Below are 22,922 nucleotides of genomic sequence, written 5' to 3'. Positions count from 1 at the left end.
TGTGTGTATTAAATTGCACTTGACTTCAGTAAAATTGTAGGAATACAGCCGACAGCGACAGTGTTTTAGGGTTATTGAACGGCAGGAAATGGTATAGAAATCTAAACCAGTTATGACTTGTAATATCAAGTGATTCTATCCAGATTTGTGGTTGCTTGAAGTTGCTTTTGGGGAATGGTTGGTTATAAAAATAATCATGCAACAGTGAAAAGTAACCGTTCCTTTCAAGTTTGACTCAAGTAACGACATAAATAAGCAAAGTTTTTCTTTAATAAGCACCATTTAAATTTGAACGCAGTTTAAGGAGAGGAATCACCTTGTTTATCTGCACGATTTTTCAGCGGGATTCAGTTTTAAATGTGCCATCTTTCAAACATAATGGATTGGAACTTCATTTGTCACCTGTTCTGATATGATTCACACCTTTGAAATTTATCGCATTAAAAAAAACACACCGTTCAGATCGGAACGGACAGAATGTGTACATATTATGGACTGTGCTGTTCCTTTTACCCTGCGTCTGATTGACCTGGGGTACGAAGCTTCCCTGATGGCAGCAAGGAGAGCGGTCCATGCTGGGGGGGTGTGAGGCCCCTGGTTCTGTCCTGGGCTCTGCTGAGGCAGCGTTTAGGAGCAATGTCTTGATAAATGATCTTTTCTGCCATCCTCATCACTGTCAAACCAGGTGGAGATGCAGCTGGTCAGTCGCCTCTCTACGGTGCCTGTGGAGGTCATCAGGGCAGATGCTGCTGTGCTCTCCTCATCCCGTGCTGCTGAGGTCTGCACTGACCAGACTAGACGCAGCCCTAGAAAACTGCTGCTGGTGACGACCTCCACGGCGTTGTTGTGGATGACGAGCGCCGCGCGAGCTGGCTGCTTCCTCCTGGCGTCGATGAGCAACTCTCGATGTTCAGGGTTAGGTCCTTTTCACAGCACCGGTCCTCCAGTCGCTTCAGGCCGTGTAGCCACGTCTCTCCAGTGTGTTCTGAGAGGCTGCAGCCTCTGAATCACAAGATCTCACACACACACACATCCTGCGTACACATTTAACATGAATTACTTGAAGTGAGACCTACTTACTTAAACGTAATATACTGTATTTATGTATAATATAGTAAAATATTGACATCCAAAGACGCATTATGTGGCTGCATTCCCAACAATTAGAATCTTCCATATCCCAGTCGCCATATTGCACCTTTCAGTTCCTCTTTGGGTGGTTCACAAGAGACAAGCTGTTACATGTCGGTGTTTCCAAGTTGGTCATGCACGAAAACTTGCACGGCTGAGGTCTGACAGCAATTGAGATAGATGGGAAGAAAGGAAGTGGAGAGAGAGCGAGCGAGAGAGAGAGAGAGAGATGAGGGAGTGGGCTGTAACAGAGGGTGTGTGTGGGAAGTAGAGTTGTTTTAAGATCAAAGATGACAACCTTACGTGGGCCTCTGCAGAGACCTTGCATTATGCACTTTATCATTCTCCCTTCCTGTCTGGGGGCCCCCGCTTCTCACGTGACGAGTCCTGTTTGTCCTAACTTTGTCCCTGTGGTAAATGAACGATTTGGTGCTTGAAAATTCTGAGTTTATTTGGGTTCTTTTCCACAATGCAGACACCCTTCGGTCAGAAAAATCTAGAGAAACGTACTAATTCCATTCTTTTTCACCACTGCAGCCTGTTGTTTTTCCTTTTAGATCACAGAGAAAGACACAGCTCGGCCTCGTTGCAGGAAAAATAATAGAGAATAGAAACTGGGACACTGACATCTTCAATAAGTAACGCAGGAAATGATGTCAGCGGTACTAAATCATTATTAACCTTCCAGTGTGAATACGGACTATAAGAACCTGGGACAGGTTGACATGTATAAGCCTGTTAACACATTAACTCACAACGTTGCGACGTCTCACGACTTCTCTTTGGATCGCGTAGAGTGAAATCTCTGGATTACAGCTGATGGCGGCTCTGTTTTCTGACAAACGGCATCCGGCTTTTGCAAATCAGCACAAAAGAGCATTAAACCCCTCACAAATTGCTCAATTCCCATTAACATCAGGTAGTAAAACCTTGGTCGGTTAGTTAACAGTGAAATAAGTTCATTTTCCAACCCATTCCAGGAAGGATAAAGTTGCTAAAATGTCTGTATTGACTGCAAATAAATACTACCGAAACCATCTCTATTGCTTTTAAGGACCACAATAAAAGAGCTAATTTTGATATTGTAACCCATAATATAGTTTAAAGTATATTTTTTCCACTGCAGATATAGCAGAAATTATCACTTTTATTAATTCTGAAACATTGTATATATTTGATGAGATACAGTAAAAGTGATGTTTTTGTCTCGTGTTTGTACAGTAATGTGATGTAGAGTTTTGGTGGTGGTGTCTGCATCTCCATGAAGGACTCTGCTTGTAGACAAACACAGACACGACATTGTGCTTCGGAGCTGTGTTCACAGCTTGTCTGGGCAGGCCGATTCTGTCCCCTGAGTCAACATGGTGAGCCACTGATAACATTCATTTGTTTATGACAATGGCACATTCATGCAACCAAAAACACACACAAGCCATCTGTAATGAAAAAATAACTTTATTTTTCTTACTCTATCCAAGAATTTTATTTTGTGATATCCCTGGATTTCTCTGCAGAGTTCTTTTTTTTACATAAATGCTCCTGGACTGCAGCAATAACAGGGTGGAGGATTCACTTTTTTTTTCTCTATAACAAACAAATAAACAAACAGGCATATTGGAGTTTTGCTACCCACTAATTAAGACTTCAGCGCAACAGCTAACGGTATAATTATTATACCTGTGTCTGGGAATGGGTTTAGCATGAAAATAATAAAAATAACTATAATATTCCTTAGGATGATTCTCGTCACGTGTTTATGATCTGTGCTGAGTTTTACTGCAGCTGTCAGGCCTTGACAGGCTAGAGAACAAGTGACGGCTGTTTTTCAAAATGCAGAAATTTAGGCCGCATGGTTGCCACCTACGCTTTGATTTAGCCCTGCTTTTCAAGGTGACAGGTGTCCTTACCCGAATTATACATCTGGCTCAGCAGTATCTGTTGGGGCCAATAGGAGTCGGACTCCTGCTTCAATGCAAACAAACAGGCCAATAATAAGCCAATATTTAACATGATACTCTTTTAATCTCTTGAAACATTTCCTGCAAACCTCTTGTATTTCCACAGCTGACCATCGGGGCAGTTGGAAGACATTCCCCCTCAACCATGTTGAGTTTTGATAAGCTACTATAAGACACAGCCCACATGAGGTCTGAAAGCCTCAAAGAAAGAACTGAGTGCATAACAAGCTTCAGCAGCTTAAACTTGATGCCAAATCCTTCTGTTAAAGCCAAACACTTCCATGGGCTCTTTAGCTAACATGTGATGGTAAAAAACAGAAAGGTTTTTCTTCCTCCTGTTTTGAGTTTCTTAAAGTATTTGGTTAAAACTTTGTAAATGGGGGTTGATTCCTTTAGTTGTGCTTGTGTTCCATTGTCTTTGCTAGTTAAAATCACTGGATAATACACTGGAACACATACAGCTCCTGAGATCTGTGCAGCGTGATGTGAGGGGCTGCTGTGTTTTTACGGAAACACGGCTTCATGACAACATCCTGGACTCTGGTATCAGCTAGCTGGGCTAACATGTTACATGCTGTTGACGGAGGGAAGCCTGAGCTTGGGTCTACTGTACATCAGTAGGAATGCTGCTGTGGTCCATGAACGCTGTCCACCAACTGGTGGAGTTCATTACTGCAATGTGTCGGCCCTTTTATCTACTGAGGGAATACAGGCATCGATTCTGCTGGGCACTGTTTACATTCCACCCAGCGCCACCAGTGCTAGGAGAAAGGCACTCTGAGTGCTCCACCAAGCCACCGGGGAGCAACACAACACACCTAGATGGGTTCTACATCTTCTGGAGACAGTGTGCTCAGTATTGCTTTAACGCAATAACCACACATTGAAGAATACGCTGAATCTGAAGAATATACACAAATACATCACAAAGGTGTCACCTGGAAAAGCTATTAGCAGGAAACCCAGGCTTAAAGCAGAGGTCCACAGGCTCCTGAGAGCTTGGGACGTAGCCTTCAGCTCTGGGGAGACTGCAGACTCCATGAACATGTGAGAGCAACATCTCCTGGATGAATTCTGTGGACACTTCTGGTTTCAAAAATTTGCAGATTGAGGCACCCTGGGCGCCGTTGTCGTGTAAAGGAACATCACAAACGTGTAAACAGGCCCTTAGTCTAGCATTTAACACTATCATCCCCCGGCAGCTAGAACACGCACACCTGGAACTCAAGACCTCTCTGTGTGACTGGGGCTCCACAAGGGCGTGTGCTCAGCCCACTTTCACCCTGCGGACTCATGACTGCGTGCCCAGCTTTGACACCAACCGCGTCGGTGCCTCTCACTCACCTCAGCAATGACCCATCAGTTCTGTTGAGGATCACTACTGCCCTTCTCATCTCCCCCTCAGCATCCAGCCCTCAGGGAGATGGTTCTGAAGCCTCCGGGCTGGCGATTTGACAATAAAAGTCTTTGAATCTAACAACGCACCAAAAAACAGGATATCTATCATTACTGACATTAGATATCCAGTAATGAGTGGGAACCTACTGGTAGGGCTATTGGTAGCTCAATTTATTACTGATTTATAAAATCCTGAAATTAGCTCATGTAGGGAGCCACTTGTTGTGGAATTTCCCCTGTTTGAAATGGTAGGATAGTAAAACTATCCTACACTTTGGAATGCATAAACTGTCACAAAACTGTAGCTCCATCTGGAATTTCACCCAGTGTCCCAGTTGCTACCTCATATATTACCGGTATATATTTACCTTTGCTGCAGCGGCAGTGAGTGAATAACTCGACAATAATCTCACTTTAATTATGTCGGTTACCAGTTTTCAGTCACTGTTGTGTTAATTAATTGATGCAGACATTCAGACTCAAGGCAGCAATGTTTGAAATTCTGTCCCGTTATTATAAATATTAATAAAACACATGGCTGATATCGCCCATTACATATAGAGATGAAAGGAAGGGTTTTTTTTACTTATGAAAGTTGAGTATAAATATAATTCCTTCCTAAAAAGCAGTAAGCACATTACAATAAATTATTGAACTCTTTTTGTAAGTTTCAAGGAATATTTATTGAGGCAACTATGAAAGAATAGAAATTTTAAATTGTAACTGATTAAGTTAACCCTTTTTTTTTTTTTTTTTAAACACGCAATCAAGTTTCATAACTTTGGATTAACACAAATGACGGTTTAGTGACATCCAGTGAATTAAATAAGAGGAGGCTCGCAGACAAAATGATATTCGTCTGGAGTTGATGAGATGATAATTCTGTTGAATTTATGTCGTATTTGCTTCCACTCGCGATCGTAGAGGTTCAGGAAATACAAATGAGATAAAATTGGAGTTCATATGCAACTATTAACAAGTTTCCAGGAGGATTTTGATTGGATATACTAATTATTTCCCCAAGTTGGATGGCTTTTGTAATTTGATCGTAATACACCCCCAGAAAATGGTGCCTAGACCTGGTTAAAGGTGACCGAACGTTGCTTTTGGGTCAACATTGACCAACCTATGGACAAAATGTTTCCTATATTTTGTGGTCTTTAAATTGTCAGTAAATGGAAACGACTTCTTCCTTTTATTGTGCTTTTTGAGTCTGTTTTACAAAACTGATAAACATTTTTATCTCTGGTGAGATGGTGTCAAAGGTTAAAGGCTCCAACCCACAACCTGCTGGTTTAGAGACGTCTGAGACTGCACCAGGTGGTGGACGAGGAGTCCACAGAAGGAACTTGCCGGGAGTTCTGGGGAGGCAGCCACCATGTCCCCACTGCGCCTGTCCCGGTGACAGATACAGCAAATGGTTTGAAAATGGATGGTTGAGGACAAAGCACGAGCACTGCAAAGCAAAGCAAACACAACGTGCCCGCACTCATGCGTTTGTTTTTGCCGTGTTTTGACCTACACTCTGCACCTGAATGCCATCTTTAAACCCCCTCATACAAATTCTAGCATGTTCCTGCTAGCAATCCATTTGTCCACTCATCCACTGTATATTAGGAACCTGGTCAAAAGTACACATGCACATCCTACAGAAAGGGAATAGAGTCACCTGACAGCACAAGTACCTTTACACAGTTTGTGCACAGTTAAAGTCTTGTGCCTTTTCCTTTCTTTTGGTGCTTTTTATGTGGGTTTCTTCAGTGCTGACATGCTGGACGTTGTCCCATGTCCTGTCTTCAGATATGTTTGCATGGAGCTGGATTTAGACTCATATTCTTCTGCCAAAGGGGAAAAGATTAGATTTTCTCTTTTCTTTTGCATCGAGTTCCTGTCAGGTTTATTTATTTTCAACTAAATGAATCAAGTTTTTTATGCTTCTGGTACTAAATCAGATTTTGTTTTTCTTTTTGTAATAAATCCAGCTTTTCCTTCAACAACACTTCCCCATATGCTCCTAATCCTCCCTTTGTGACGACCTTCCCTGTTAGGAACACTGCCCGAAACAGAATCCTGTCACTTTCCATGCTGAGAGCGTGTGCGCAGAGTGGCCCTTTGTATCATCATGTGTGTGCATGTGGCTCAGGCATATTTGTCATTCCTCACAGATTTAGCCTTTGTGTTTAGTGGGTGATGTCATTCTGACGATCATGTGGGTCAACAGAGGTCAGCAGGAGTCACCCAAAGGATTATTAACACCTGGTGACAAACTAGTGGTGGACTGTGGTATTGGACAATATTGTGGCCGGTGCTGAACATACGCAGCACTAAGGATAGGAGGAAGACAAAAAAATAAAACGGAAATACATTAAGCTTAATAAAGTGATATGAACATTAAAGTAAATGTTTTCTAATATAGTCTGAGGGGAGCAATGTTTACATTCTCCGTCACAGTTATGTGTCAAAATGCGTGTTTGACGGCGGCCATCAATCGTTTCTATTTTGCCAAACTGGAATGACATTTTCATTGTCTCCACTTTTTAAAGCTTCCCTCAACCTGGTGCACGTGCACACGCGCGTTTGTTTAGGACTATAAACGGTATGGATTTCTGGGCCAAGGTTGCAGCCACTTCAAACATCAGCGGAACAGCTTTTTCCAGCCAGGACCAGGGTCGTATCGGATTTTGCTTAGTAGTTCCTGCTAAGGGGTCAGAGTTCAGGGACTGAAGCCTCAAGGGTCAGCATGTGTAAATACCACAGTCACTTGACATTATACCATGACCCTGTGACATGTATCTCCTGTAATACTGTATTCTTTAAGGATCTTTGCCGTCTCAGTCTCTTTGTCTCACAGGAATCCTGTTAGAATTTGTGTTGGACGTGTTGAATTTCTGAAGAATCTGGTAGACAAAAGGCAGCTGCAGCGAACCGTCCAACAATAGCGGGGACTCCCCTGCCTCCGATAGAACGCCCTCAGCTTCACTCCCAGTTTACACATTCAGATGTTGCTGTTTTTTTACAGTTCCTTTAAGTTGAGTGTAAACTCTCCATCGCTTCAACAATAAGAAATTCAAATGTGATTCACCTTTTACTTGTCTTGTTTGAGGTGTAAATGGAGACAGTGTGTGACACTAAATTATATATTTTGTAATATTGTAGTTGGTACATATTTGATCTCAGCCCACACCTCCAGACTCAGACTCTAACACTCGACTCTAATGAGCTTTTTTAAGCTTCATCCACTGCTACAATAATTGTTCCACTGGCACTTTTTCACAAATCTTTATGAATAATAGACATTCATTTTCTTTTTTTTATCCTCCTTCCAGCCTTAAAGGTCTTCAGAAACAAGTGCTCCTCACAGCAAATGCAGTTAGGACAGCTGTCCCCAAGGAAGAGCCTGGATTTTGTCCGTTAAATATTAACAGAGTGAGAAAAACTCACTCCCCACAGTGTGAGATCCACTTTGATCATGCGATGATCTCATGATCATGAACTTGTGATGAATGGATTTTAAAATATCGCCGTCCTGATTCCAGCACACATGCATGTGTTTGCTTTAACACTGGCTGTTGGCTTTCCCAGTTTTAGCAAAAAAATCTTACTTTGACAAATACAGATGTTTAAAGCATTGACAGTAGCAATAAAGCCACCTTTTATTTTGTAGGTAGGGTTAAGACCGGAGGCGGTTAACCATGCAGCATGATTCTATTTTTTGTAATGCCATTAAAATAGGAATTCCTAATCCCGAGAGGTACTGCTCTTATCACGTTAATAACTTTTCTTGTCTATTGTCTGTTGATATGGGACATTGATGACTTTGGCTCTTATTTGGCCTCAGAGGTGCTCTTCTTCCAAACCATAGGTGTCAAACTCTGGCCCGTGGGCCAAATTTGGCCCGCAATGTAATTATATTTGGTCTGCAAAGCCATACCAATTGATTATTAGAGCTAGCCCGCTGGTATTATCGCCTAAAGCGCATGTGCTAATACTACAAATACCAGAATGCTCTGCTAGTGTTTTTGTGTGAAAATCCACACTCCACATCAGTTGATGGTGGTAATGCATCAATATGTGGCTTGCCAACCACCAAGAAAGAGGAAGCAGTCATAGCGACCTTATATGCTAATGCTAATTCTGGCTCCGCACTACCCCTCTGAAAAATGGTAAAAAGAAAGGCAGAAAATAAGACCTTTCTGAACAGGTAGGAGGCAGAATATCTGTTAAGATATGTAAAAGACAGACCTGCCTGTCATATATGGAGCCAATGTGCATTACAAGGAGAGCAACAACAGATGACGCTATAAAATGGAACACCAAGACAAGCACAAACACCTGGAAATGACTCAAAGGTGCTAGAAAGTAGAAGAGATGAAAAGGCATTACATTTACATTACATTAACTTACAATGGAAAAAGATTTCTGTTGAAATTTAAAAGAGAAGAAATGAATGCCAGTAATGTGTTTTTTTATTTGAATTTCGATTTTTGCATGTGTGCAATAATAAATTATATGTTGTATTGTGTGAAGCTTTGCTTGTTCCATGTTCAGTTGTTGAGCAAAACTAGTTTGGGTCCATAACAAAAGGTTCTGTGTTATAACTGGAGGAAGATTTTTTTTCAATAAATAGCAATGTTGGCCCGTGACTTTGTCCCAGTTTTGAATTTTGGCCCACCGGGTATTTGAGTTTGACACCTCTGTTCCAAACACAACACTGGTCATTATATCCAGCATTTCCTAGTTTAGCAAATCATCGTAGCTTAGCAAGTCATCTTACGGTCACAATGTTTTCAGCACTGTTTTTCTCTTCAATGTGTACTTTATGCACTGGGAAGCCGCGTCCCTCCTCTCCTTTGTGTTTGTGGCTTTAGCCTGTTTACTTTGAAGATAGCTGATGAGCATAGTAGCATTATAGCTCCCAAAGGCAAACTGCATTTTTCTGGGATTATTTTCCTTGTGATTGTCAAGTATCTGCACAGTTACTGTCCAAGATCGTGGATTACAAACTGCTGTCACTCAATCTGATCTTGTTCTCTTTCTGTTGCTATTGTGCTAACGATCAACTCTTACTGTACCTCAAAGAGAAACAGAGCGACACGCTCCTCTCAACAGCTGTCTCACCCAGGCGCTGATCTGGCTGCAGACACGTGGATTGCACCGTCACTTTATGGGTTCCTCAACTGTTTTATGAGATACGGAGGACAGAAGCAGCAATACCTGTTGTTTTCCCGAAGCATTTCACAGCACGGCAGGGTGGGGTGTCCTGTACTCTGCTCTTTAACAGCCTACACACCCCACACACTCCCAAGAAGCCAAAAGGACATAAACACACACACACCGCTTGTCTTTTTCAGGCGAGTTCTGGCTTTGCGCGGCTGGACTGATAACTGACTCACACAGGCAGGTTAGCTAAGCTGTCCGGAGTGTTCGGATCAGGGGACACAGGTGAAAAGGACGGAGACAGCAAGACAGAGGCTGGAAATTGTAGCAAGCATGTAGAACCTGTCCTGCACACACGCTCCTGCGAGCTGTTACGTAATCTCCTGGGATAAAGCTGAGTTGTTGTCTTTTTCCCCCCTCTTCTTTTATCTTTTTAACACAGTCACGTGTGCACCTATAGTCACGTGTACGTGATAACGTAAGCAAGAAGGAAAACAAAGTTTCCATTATAAAAACACAGGCCATTGCAACTGGATAAACTGGTATTCTGACAGAGACACATTGTTAAAGAATTATCAAATGAATTCCGCCTTGCGTGACTGCATCAGCTAATCCAGCCATCTTTCACTCGTCCCTTAACGGGGCTGCTGACTATTGCAGCTGCATTATAATCTATAATATTAGATATACACTTTACATTTCATTCAAAATTTCTTTTATCTATTTTCCAACTACCACATTAGGAGTTCAGTTCTTTAAAAACCCTTTGGAAAAAAACAATCACACCACTAACCTGATTATTAACTTGTTCATGCTGCCTTTCGACACAGACGCCTTCATTCTGAGCTTTGGTTTGACTCCGGTGGGTCCTTGGAAAGGGATTTCTTTGCCTCCATTTTGCAAGGGATCAAAGAAAGACAGTTATGTTATTTAGTTATTTGTGCTTGTGTGTTGGCTTTGCATGGAGAGCACGAGCTATAATGAGCATTTATACTTGAGGCAGTGATCTTCCTACCACTGGTTCCTAAAGAGGGATTCCTTCTCATTTAGAAACTGATTCAGAGGTCAGGAAACGAAGCGGAGCAAGTGCAGTTCAGGCTAACGTTAACGGCCAGTTCATTTGTTTTTTGCCCGCATTATTTTAGATTCTTCCAACTTTTAATGCAATCTAGTCGCTGTCTGTATATGCTTGGCTTTATTTTAGCTTCAGCATTAAAGGCAAACAAACAAATATTTTCTTTTTCTTGGCATCTTTTTCATAGAAATGAATGAAGGGCACCGCCGCTGACACTGCCCAAAACTCAGAAAATGGTAACTTGCCAGAACCTAAAAATAGCCCCCCCCCCACACACACACACACGACTCCAATAACAGTACTTAATCATTTTATACATGGACAAGGACACACACACTGTTTACATACTAGACACTGCAGACGTGTTCATGATTTAAACATACGTGACCTGTGAGTACTTACATTTGTGGCGTTCTGCAGATGGAGCTCGAGGGCGTGCGTCACATTGGGTTTTGGCAGAAGCTGGTCATTCGATGCTCTGCTGGTGTCCGCAGCACGCTCGGCGCTGTGGGAGACACCCTTTCTTCCTGTTCCCATCCTCCCCCAGGGGAAATGTTCGGGGAACAGCTTTAGACTCAGCCATAAGTTCATGCTATATGGTGACAACAACGTGGCTCATTGTATTTAGCCTTGTTTCTGTCCTAAAAACAGACTAATTACATCATATTTTTACTTTTCTTGCAGTGGATGTAAAACATCCGATTCCTGCAGCGCCATCTTAGATTTAGGTGACATATTATATTGCGTTAGTGCCGCTCAGAGCATTAACTCAGTTTTGCTTTTTATTGTGGAGCAGATTTTTGGTTTGTTTATTTTTATTTTCAATATTTAATCAAATATATCATGGTGTCATTTACAGTTTTAAAAGGTGTTGATGTTTTTTTTACAGGTGGAACAGGACAGTGGAAGCAACGTTGAGGATTAGCCTTGAACGGGAATTTCCTTGGCTAAAATCTACCTGGTTTGATGCTTTTTCTCCTCCCAGTGTTTCGCAGTTTTCCCCTTTCTTTGATGCATGGGATAGCGAAGAGCTCTGCCCACGAAGGCAGCGCTGAAGGAGGCATCGCATCATCAGCTTCATTCACCTCCTCGACCGCAGACAACGAACTCACCGCCGCTCTCAATCAACCGTCCCGGTTTCCAACTTTGAGTAACTTCCCCCGCACTTCACGCAGCCGCCATGGAAGATGGTATCTGCCATCACCTGCGTCTCCAGACAAACACCTGTTGGGGACAGGATGAGGGAGACGGGGCTGTAAATGAGTGCTGCTGAATGAAAGCTGCATTGTCTCCACCTGTAAAAGGCGGATCCTGTTACGGATCTGTCAAAGAATCTTTCTGCCTAGATTGCCAGCCAGCTGGGAGAAGGACAAGAACACCATCAGCATGTTGTTTTCACAAGAACCTGATGAGATTTATTACTCCGTCTTTGAGTCACGGTTTACCCGTCGAACCCCTCTGAGGGGTTATTACAGTTCATTCTCCTTTACAAGAGCGATGATGCCGTCATAATATTTTACAACAGACCTGCGCTGCGGTGCGCGCGTTGCAGAAATGCAACAGGCCGCTACGCCCCCTCCCCCTCGCTGGTGAGTTCATCCAGGAAAACAACAGAACACAACAAGTTCAGCTGAATACAGTCGCCAGGTGGCTTCTGGAGGTCGGATCAGGGGTTAAGCATCTAATCCAACCCCTAATGTAAAGTAAATTTAGAATTTCAGTTCCGTGCATGGGAGAGTGATGAGCGTGTTAAAGGACTTGTCAGCTAATCTTAACATATCATCAGTGCCATTGTGATGGCGGGTGGCGGAAAACCACATATTAAATCCTACTTGCCGGAAAAACAAACATTGATAAGGACATTATGGAGCGTCAAGCCCCGACATGTGAGGCGACCTGGATGCCCTCGTTTTAGCACCTCCTGAAGCATGAATGGTGTCGCCTTCATTGCTTCCTGAAGCTATAAGGATTGAAGGATGCTTTCACAAGAAGCATTGATGTCAACGACAACTCCGGTCGATCTAAATCTCCGCCATATGTGCGCTTGACAGAGTTTATGGTTTACTTTGTAGAGGAAACCATTAACATCAGGTGTTCAGTATGTGAGTGTGTTTCCTGTGTCTTTGTTACTCCTGACACAGTGTTGACATAGTTGCTACTGTACTGCTGTCTACTGTGGTCGTTTATCACAGTGCATTATGGGATACAGTGAGGAGCCATTGAGTATCCTAACCAAATATTTTCACAGCCTTTAAAAGGGCAAACTCACTAATTAGTTTACTATTTAGGGAATAAGGAGTAAGGAATAAGGATTTTGAATACAGGCCTGTGACTGGAGTTACGGGGACAACGTGCGCACCTGAACGCAGCGCTTCCATATCAGCGTTTATCTAATAAAGGGCAGAGTCAGTGTCCAACATGTGAAAGATTTCATTTGAGTTCTTGTGCGTGACCAATGTAGACAGTTAAACAGTTCTTGTGCGGGCTGCGGTGGGAAGAGGGGGGGGGCAGTTATTCTCTCACTGGTCTGTGTACAGCATGTGTTGCCATACTTTTCTGAATCCGTAGAATAGTCTCACTTTCTTGAATAGACTTTGTTGGGGGTGACGATGTGAACACGACTCCCCAAGGTCGTTGAAACCCCGTGGCCTCATTATGCAGCAGCCGCCTCACTCATTGCTCCAAAGGCTTTTGCTGTTCTGCGGTACTGACGGGTTTGGCATGGGGCCCGTGTCAGGGAACCATTAGCATAGTGCCAATTCTGCCATTGAATTAACCTCCATAGATGTTTTCGGGAGGCCAGACTGCCGTGAATGGCCGGTTCCCATCAAAGCCAGTCTGTCTCCAGCCACATGCAGCAAAAGCCACCGTAGCTAACCTGCTCAGGAAAATCTTCCCGTGCACACATTGATTTAGACGCACTGGAAATCAGGCCAGATGACAGTTGGTAAACGACAACACACCCATATATCTCTCAGCCTTGTGCGCACACACACATGCACACACACGGGCACACACACACACACACAGATAGAGATAAACAAGCAGTATTTGTTGGGTACAGTGGTTCTATCATTAAAGATAAGAAAACATGGAAAGATACTAGTTATCTTGGCAGTTTTTGCCCCCCACCCTGCACACATTTGCTTCGCACGTGTTGTTCGACAGTGAAACATCAACAGGTCCTCACTGACCGGTTAACTTAAGACTTAAGACTGATTTCGGCTGTTTTTATTTTAATATTTTTTACTGCAGCAAAACAAGGTCTGAAACAATAGTTAGATTTTGTTATTAACTATTAGTTTCATTAGTTTTTGTTGTTTTAGTTTTGCAATCAGCAGCACATTACGGCCACTCAAATCGCTGAATGCTAATTAGCATGCTAACATGCAAGTTGCTTCTTTTCTGTTTTCTTATCATATGAAAAACAATTCAGTGAACTTGGTTTAGGATGAATAGTGAGGCCTGGAGGAAACTGTTAAATGCTGGTGTCAGGTTAAATAAAGAGGTTTTTCTTAGTTTGGTAGACATTAAAACTGTTTGACGGGACCCTGGTTCCGCAGCAGGGGGGCCTGATCGCTAAAAGCTCGATGCAAAGGTCACCTTGATCTTCCTCCAAGACAACAGGAGGCTGAGGAGGATAGGACCAAAAACAATCACCTCAGCTTTGTCCAAAATAAAGAAGAAGAAAGTCTGGGATCCTCCATGATTTTATATCTTCAAGGCAAATCTGAAGCTTCACTAACTTGTGTGTTTTCTCTGCATTTCTAGACAAAAAAACATTGCCATCCCCCCCAATGTCTCAGCAACAGGATGCTGTGATTATCTTATCAAGTGCAGCGCTGAACCAGCAGAACCAGTACAGAAACCAGTCCACTGTCTGAGGCTTTGAGAAGATCGATATTGATGTTTACAAGTACCGTTTGTGTTCTGTGATCAATCTGAAACCTGACTGGAACATTTTAGAAGAAACTGTTTCTTTGCAGGCGGTCAAATAATGAATTGACCTTCACCTTCTCAAGAACGTTGGAGATAAAGGGAAGGTCAGATATGATGATTTGCTAACGCATCAGGATCTAGTAAAGGTTTAGTTGAAGCAACAGTCTGATCACAGCAACCTTGTTAGCCAGGGGTGGAAACGATCTGCCTATCCAGGGCATCTAATAATTAGCAATTATAGACCTCTGCAAGTTCTAGAAATCTCACGTGACCACACAAGATCTATCAAAAAGACAAAAGAAGAAACGGCAACAACTCGAAAACCCAACAGGCAAACTGAAAGAGGATGTCTGTTAGGATTCCAGAAAAAACAGAGGTTTGACACTTACAAAGACTCAGGTGAAGCGCGTGCAACTGACTGGCATGATCAGGCACAAACAGGGTGGTTTAAATACAACACTAATCAAGACTCACCTGTGTATCAGGTGCGTCAACAAAATGGAGGGAAAACAAAGCAAGGACAGGAAACAGATGTGTGGAGCACCTGCGCACGACCACCAAATGTTCACGCCTGCTTCCTTGTTCCTCGGTCAGCTCGCTTCTTGACTAGCCACATTCCGTTCTTGACCCAGGAGTCGTCAATTCTCCCCACGCACAAAGATTTTTGGTCATAAATATTGAACGAGTTTAATAATATTCTATAATATTTAGATAAGACATGGTGAGGAGGGGGGATCAGGATAAAAACAGCCCACTTCAGCTTTCATCTTTAAAAATAGCATTTTTGATGAGCGTTCATGGTTTCACTGGGAAGTGCTGTGGAGTAGTGAACTATTAAAACCTGTGGAATGTACTGGGTGGCCCCTCTGACCTTGGAATGGTCTGACCCGGTAGTTCAGGATCAAAGACAGATTGTGCGGCCTGGCTGGAACCGGGGGAAGGGGGGGGGGCTATACCTTTGCTCACCTGACGTGCACATTTGAACAGCATTGGAATGTAAACTCAGGATAAGATGATCTGTTTTACTGGTATATCTGACCGCACATATAGATTAGATCTGTCATTTTTTACCCCCTGAGGTCAGAAATGGTGTATGGTGCTAGTTGCCATGTGAGTTAGCACCTAGCTGCCTTATCTGACTTTTTTATACCCCAAAAATTCATGTTCATTTCAATTCAAGTGCCCAAAAAGGTCAACATTTGTAGTAAAGAATCTTCAAAACAATCAACATCATTACTGTAAGACTCTTAAAGTATTAACAGCACCACAAGCTAATATTGCTAACACTCTGTGCATTTCACTACTGACAAAACTAACGATCTATTTTTATGTACTGTATGAGTACTTTTATACTGTTTGTGGATGGAAAAAGGAGCGATCACAAAATTGCAGGTTAATGATTATCAACTAATTTCTCACATTCCTCCTGTTGAGCTAATCTTCAATCACATTCTTTCACTGCAGGGAAAGTGGAGAGTCCCTGTGAACCTGATATCTTTGTTCCAGGGAGAACGGCCGCTATACTCCTCTGACCTGGGTGCATTTGGTGTTTCAGTGCTGCCTCATAATCCACCAAAAGATAAAGTATCAAATCTATCGCCTCAAGCCAAATCAGTGCAAACTCTGGAAGGAAGAGAGAGGCCACATTAAATACAAGTTTGGACTCCTTTATTTCTTGCTATCAGTGTCAACCATTGCAGGATGCTGTCATCATACTTAGATCATGTTATTTGGAGTCACACCGTGTCACAGTATTGACCAGGAAGTGGACCCGTTCCAGTCGTTTTGCTGATTGCAGATTCAGCTTGTTTTGAACCTTTTCCCTTATACCTGACAAAATTTAACCTCAGATGCGGCAAATCTAGGGAGTTTTATTTGCAGGGGCTCGCGTCACTTATGCTGAGAAGGTGGTGGGAGGTGAAGAGATGCAGCCCGTCCTCCTCTCAGACACATCAACGGTTCTGGCGAGGGAACTGTGTTAAAACAAGGATTTAAACCGAGCTCAGATGGGGCAGAGGTAGTGGGCAGGGGGCCACAGGAAAGGGGAAAGCAGCATCTGTTTCCATCTATTCATCTTGGACCAGAACGTCGAGAGTGGACATCCTGCCGTCTCCATCGCCGGCTGGAGGCGCAGCCGCTGCTCTTGGTGATGGGGGTATAATTTTAGTGGACGGATAGATGCGACAGCTTGGGTAGATCCAGTGATATGAAGGTCCGGTTCCAATCCAGGTGCTGTGTAAATGAATCATGTCCTTCTGTCATTCACACCTGTGGAGCAGTGTAACGCGTATTTCTCCATTTTCAGACTAGTCCTGATGTAACAGGTGGGTTTTTTCCTTCTATTTCTCTTTTTTTAAATAGACTTCATGGTTAATTACTGATGACAAGCTAGAAGTGGGTCAGTTTACGCTGCGTCGAGCGCGTTGTTGCCGCTTAGCCTAAAAAGGCCACCGAAAGAGTGAAAGCAACAATGGGCTTATCGGGCTCAGGAAAGGCTTGGACACACTGGTACCGGGTCAGAGTTCAGGCTTCAGCTGGACTCCATTTATTCCATCCAAATCCAAACAGCAGGCCGGCAGATACTCAGACAGAGGTACAAAACCATTCAGGCTCAGAGGTCAAAAGGAGACTCTGGTCCAAGACTACCTGGAGACAATGGGACACAGGTGGGACACAGGTGGAACGCATCCCGTCACTTGACAGGAAGACCAGGATGATGTCAGAGTTCCAAATATAAACCGGGAGTGGGAGGGATGAGGACCAAAAGTGTAAAGAACTTAAATCTAGCTGGTTCTGACAGAACTGACCGCTGCGATCGGATCCGGCTCCAGTGATGAAAACTGGGAAAACTGTACTCGGACATCCACAGACCGGGAATTGTTTTCATAAAAACTGGCATGTGGAATTTTTGAATAATAAAACTCTGTGTGTGTGTTTCTGTGTGTGTGTTACATCATTGACTGTGTTTACTGATAAACTGGAGCTCAGCTATGCTATCACCCACCTGTGGGAACCACTTTGTTTTTGTTCCCATGTGCTCCCAGACGTGACCTGACGCTTTGTGGGTTTTATGGGAATATTTACGGTCATATCGTTGAATGCTCGGGAGCAGGATGCCGCTACGCCCGCCGGTCATCTACGCCGGTGGTCCTGACGCTAGGACGCCCCTTTGCTTTGGACAGGTTTGAGGAACGCGAGGTCAAGGTAGCCGTGGTTGAGGCGTGTTGACTCCTGGTTGATTTTTAATCCCGACATGGAGTTACGCTGGACACACCTGCCAGAAAAACAGGCTGGAAAAAGAATGTCTAAATGTTTAAACACCCGAGGAAAATCTGGGTGATGTTGCTGCAGTGGGATTAAGGATTATTTTTAGCAGCTCAAACCTTTTTTTGCCCTCTATTTGCCTGCTTTTCCACCCAGTTTGACCCCGGCCCATCCTGGAAAAACCTTTGCCTAAAATAGACGAGTGCCCGGTTCCCTCTGTGACAGTCGTCACGTCCGGGCAGCAGCAGGCAACAAATAACGGCTCATTTCCACCATCCTCCTTCCTATTTCATCTCTTTATTTCGCAAAGATCCTTCCCCTTGATCTGGTCTGTTGCACTCTGGAAATCCAGATTCCCTGGAAATTTTGGTAGGTAATAAGTGGTGGCTGCCCAGAAAGGCACGGAAGGAGAACCTTCTCAGTCACACTTGGCCAAGTGTCATTTCTAAACTACTGATTTAAATGGTTTGGGATTGAAGTTTGTTCAAAAACTGCAATTTGTTGGTTTATGTGTGATCTTGGGAACTTGGGAGTGACGGAGCCCGATAATTGTCAACAACTGGTCCCACTTTCTCAACATCACCATATTTCACTCCTTTACACTGATAAAAACAACGTGCTGAACAAAAATCAGCCTGTTGACAGTCCTGAGGAGGCTGAATAAGGAGGACGGCTAAAAGGTGAAGCGATGGGATCAATGGGAATTTTCACACTCAGCATGTCCTTCCAGTCCTGATAAAGGTGGTACCCAGCACGTGGTGTCAAGTGGTTCATCACAAAAGAGCCTTTTTTTAAAAAAGGAATGAAAGGGGACGGCGGCCATGTTGAAGACGAGACAGAGCTCAGCGGGCCAAACTGGTGCCAGTACCAGGAGGGCCAACCGGTGCCTCTGTGGGAGGAAACTCCCACTGGTGCTTTACTGAGTCTGTGACGAGATGAATGAGGAATGTTCAGTCTTAAAGGAAGTTCACCTGTGTCCACGCAGACGCTTTGGCCCTTTTAAGCTTATTTTTCTGTTGCTTTGAGGAGCTCTTTGGGTCAGGACCAACAAGAAGCCGTGTGATACACCTGTGTCTGATTTTCAATTGGGAATCAATGACGTTGGTATCTTAAATTGCATTTTTTTTTTAACCAAAAAAATATTTGGTTACATTTTAAAAAAGGGTTTTCTTCGGATTTTGTTAAATTACTCTAATTGTTCAGTTTTGTTGAATCGGATATTTAATGCTGCCCCTGTTTTCTTCTCTTTTGGCTTTTTTAGCAAGTCAGTTTTTGAAAGCAAAGTGTTTGCATATGTGTATGACTATTCTCCAGTTTACTTTACACATTAATTCACTTCAATGAGGAATTCTGACAATTCGAAACACACCAAACGACGTCGTTGGAGATCTTTCCGTTTATTTCAACACTGACAGACGGGTGTGTGATTGTGCCGATGCGGACACACTTTCTTCAGACATGTGCAGCCTGTGGGATTATTGAATGGCCTCATTCCCCTCCTGTTTTACAGTTGCTGGCATTTACAATCAGACTTTACAGGTTTTTGGGTCAGATTCCATTTAAAATGAGAAACAGACAGAACGGGATGCTGAAACACTACATTTCACATAAATATAACCTGTCTCTATATATCTTCTCTCTCGCTCTCTGAGTTACAATCAAATGCACAGTTGGAAGTTAAATAACGCAGTAACAAAAAGGCCACTTTGATCACTCGGAGATGCTCCAAAAATAGATTATTTGCTTTCCTGAAATTGCACAAACATGTATGGTTTTAAAGAGTTGACGGTGCAAAAACGGTCGGAAAACCGAGCGCTTGTTTGTCCATTTCGCTACAAACTAATATTAGTTGTGTTCTGCTGACTGGACTATTGTGATCCCCCCATTTATCGGGCATTTGCCTGATTGAAAGAGCTTTAACTGGCGTGCTGGCGGTTGACCCGAGGAGCGCCAGACGATGGCATTTTGGAGTTCTGTCTTCAGTCTTTGATCGTGTTGCTCATGGGTCCGAGGAGCCTCAGGTTGTTACAGAAAAATGAGGCTGCACCATGGCTGCGACTGATTTTCCCGTCCCTGAGTTTGTGGGGGGATGTTCCTGAGTTTACACCAGAGACTCGCACACACGAGGGTTGTCAGAGTCCTGACTGTGCATGGAGCTCAGGCCCGTGTCCGAGTCCTCGTCGTTGGCGTGAGAGACTTTGGACAGACCTCTGGCCTGCTCCACCCAGCAGCCGCTCTTCTCCGGCGCCGCCTGTTCAGCCTCGTCACACGCTGCTCTCACCTCCCCTGCGGCGCCATCCATCAGTTTGGGATTTACCTGCTCGATCTCCATGCTTTCGATCTGAGCCAGCAGATCCAGCAGCTCGCTCTCTTTGCTTTCCCAGAGTTCCAGACTTAGCTCCAAGTCTCCCTTGATGGCACCCAGGTCTGTCGTTAGCCGCAGGCCGATGTACAGACTGGTGTCCAGCTGTGTTTTGACTCTCTCCTCCTCCAGCAGGTTGTTCTCAGACGCCATTTCCACATCTTGCTCCCAGTATGACGCGGAGGAGGCCGCAAGGTGGATCTCCTGCGCAACGCTCTGTGCGTCCGCCCCTCCGTCGTCCCGCCGTCGTTTCATCCACCGCTTGTTGAGCTCCTCTTGGATCTCGCCGGTGATGCTTTCCACCAGTGCCTCCCGCTCCGTCAACTCCTCCTGCAGACGCACCACCTCCTCGCAGCGGCGCGCGTATTCTTCGAACTGCGCCAGCGACTCCGCGGCGCACCGCGCGTTCTGTCGCTCCTCTCCGAGTTTGCAGCCTGCAGGAACGTCGCCGTCTCCAGGGGTGGAATCCACCATGTATGTGTCCTGCACATAGTTCACCCCGTGTCTCTTAATGCGGTCAAAGTGCACTTTGGCCTCGTAGCGCTCGATTTCTTGGTCCAACTCCATGATCCTCTGAATCTGCTGGCGGATCGTGTGGTCCTGGGAGATGACCAGGTGAACCAGCGTCTCCATCTTCTCGACCGACTCCTTATCTTTCCAAACAGTCTGCTCTTTCTTTTTGTTTATTTTATCCAGCTTCCTAAAAGCCTTCCTCACTATGCGTCTCTGTTTCTCCTGCGACGCGTTAGCGGTGGCGGTGCTCCAACCTGTCCTGGCGGCACCTTTGAGCGCTCCTCCCGGACCGCTGCTCTCCCGACTCTGGACCACACGGGCCTGGGCACTGCGGGGCCCATTGTTGGGCAGCGAAGCTTCGTTCTTCACCAAAACGAAGCGCACGTTCTCTTGCTCGTCTCCCCAGGCGCACCACAGCCGCAGGATCCTGGTTTTATGGGGTAAAATCCTCTCGAATCCTCTCCATTTCTCCACTAGGCAGTAGGACTGCGGGGTGCCGGACAGCATCGCCGCAGCGGCCCCCTGCTGCAGGTTCTGGTCCTCCAGGAGGACTTTGACCACATCAGCACAGGTGGTTCTCTTCGTCAGGCCAAAAACCAGCTTCTCCTCCCGACAAACCCAGACAGAAATCTTCCCCTCCTCTGCCTCCATCTCCGGCTCAACTCCGAGGGAAAACTTTCGTCTTGTTCTGTTTCCTGGTTGTGCTTCTGTGTCTCTATGGAGATTAATTGGACAGAACGAAAGTCTGCGTGATACATGAATCCAAACCTACTTTAACTCCGCTAATAATCACACCCAGGAACTCCCACTGGATTGTCCATCTTTCTCCCAAAATGTTGTCGTGTCCGTGTCGCAGCAGTCCCGGCTGCGTCCCCGGGACAACATGTTTCTTTGAAAGCCAGAGACGTGCGCGTAACACCCAGGAGGTACTTCTAGTCCTGACACGCCCCTGTCTCTCGCTTTCTCTCCCTCTCTCTCCCCCTCTCTCTCTCTCTCACTCACTCACTCACACACACACACACACACACACACACACACAGACACTCGTTCTCTCTCTCCCAGCCTCCATGTTCATCCTGACACTGTTGTGATCAAACTGCACAAGTTCTGCTCAGATGAGATACAGTAAAAACATAAATGTACGCGCACAGATTCACAAGGTTGGGAAAAGCAAAACAGACGCCAAAGGTCACGCGTGCGCGCCACTCTTGTCTCGTCCCCTCAGTCTGCACCATTATCGGCGGTGGCCATGCATGATGACGCGTCATGTGTGGTGGTTGGTGAAATAAAAGCTTATTGGAAATCATCTGGGACTGTGACAACACACACACACACGCGCGCGCGCACACACACACACGCACAGTGTGAGCATGAGGAAAGGGGGAAAACGTCAGTGTAACATCTGGGATGTGAGATAACACTGTTGTCTCTGAGCTCATTTCCTGTGAGGTCATTAGTCTTTTTCTGTCCTGTAAAATTCAGATTGATGGAAAAAGTACTCACATAGGGATATTTGTATTTTTTTCCTGAGAAAAGCAAAGCAAACTACCCGATTACCTGTTTTAGATTTTATTTGCTTTATTTAAAAATAAACAAAATTGGAAGCTTACTCGGTGTGGTAAACCTGTTTATTGATGGTAAATGCCTTCCAGGCCACTAGGTGGGACAACGTGTTGTTTACTGTTCGGGAAATTTCTTGTGTAGAAGAAACTAGAGCGGAAGTTAGCTATACCTGTGTGCTGACTGAAATCAATGCTACCTGTTCGAGTTCCCGAAATAAAATAAATTCTTCAGTAAGAAGAAGCCTCCTGCAAGTTACTACACTCGGTAAAGGTCTTTTCTGAGTTAAAAAATTCCAAACTTGTGTAAGCAATTGACAGTTTCGTATCAAATGCAATAAAATGTCCAGTAAACCTCAGTATAAGGTGCATTTTTAAACAATGGCTACAGTCGGAAGCGGTGTAATCTGTCCCGGTTTGTTTGAGAATGGCGCCATCTTCTGTCCATTAACGGAAATAGCAGAGATTAAAACGTGTTTGGCGACTGAGCCCAAGGAAAAATAATATTACTTAGATAATAATAACTATATTTACTCTAAACTACATTTTCCCCTCATAAGAAGAGG

The 22,922-nt window shown here is 44.3% G+C and overlaps 1 protein-coding gene and 1 long non-coding RNA gene across 10 annotated transcripts; both read right to left on the bottom strand.

Moving 5' to 3' along the window:
* Positions 1–252: 252 nt before the first annotated feature.
* On the bottom strand, positions 253–15,124 carry LOC105416879 (uncharacterized). Of its 9 annotated transcripts, none has more exons than XR_003889683.1 (6): positions 15,048–15,124; positions 11,678–11,943; positions 11,122–11,257; positions 10,438–10,534; positions 6,157–6,325; positions 5,637–5,880 (listed from the first exon to the last, which is right to left on the bottom strand). It is a non-coding gene; the product is annotated as an uncharacterized lncRNA (long non-coding RNA). The 9 variants fall into 9 exon arrangements; XR_964775.2 differs by having other exon boundaries at positions 5,637–5,943; positions 6,173–6,325; XR_003889684.1 differs by having other exon boundaries at positions 6,173–6,325.
* Positions 15,125–19,300: 4,176 nt separating this feature from the next.
* On the bottom strand, positions 19,301–21,742 carry LOC101075013 (ras association domain-containing protein 10-like). Its single transcript, XM_029842173.1, has 2 exons — positions 21,593–21,742; positions 19,301–21,512 (listed from the first exon to the last, which is right to left on the bottom strand). The coding sequence occupies exons 1-2, from the start codon at positions 21,616–21,618 to the stop codon at positions 20,024–20,026; spliced, it is 1,515 nt and encodes a 504-aa protein (XP_029698033.1). The 5' UTR covers positions 21,619–21,742; the 3' UTR covers positions 19,301–20,023.
* Positions 21,743–22,922: the final 1,180 nt, after the last annotated feature.

The sequence above is a fragment of the Takifugu rubripes genome, chromosome 9 (assembly GCF_901000725.2).
Source record: "Takifugu rubripes chromosome 9, fTakRub1.2, whole genome shotgun sequence".
NCBI classification, from domain to species: Eukaryota; Metazoa; Chordata; class Actinopteri; order Tetraodontiformes; family Tetraodontidae; genus Takifugu; species Takifugu rubripes.
Note: the sequence above shows the minus strand (reverse complement) of the source record. Positions and strands in the feature narration are given on the sequence as shown.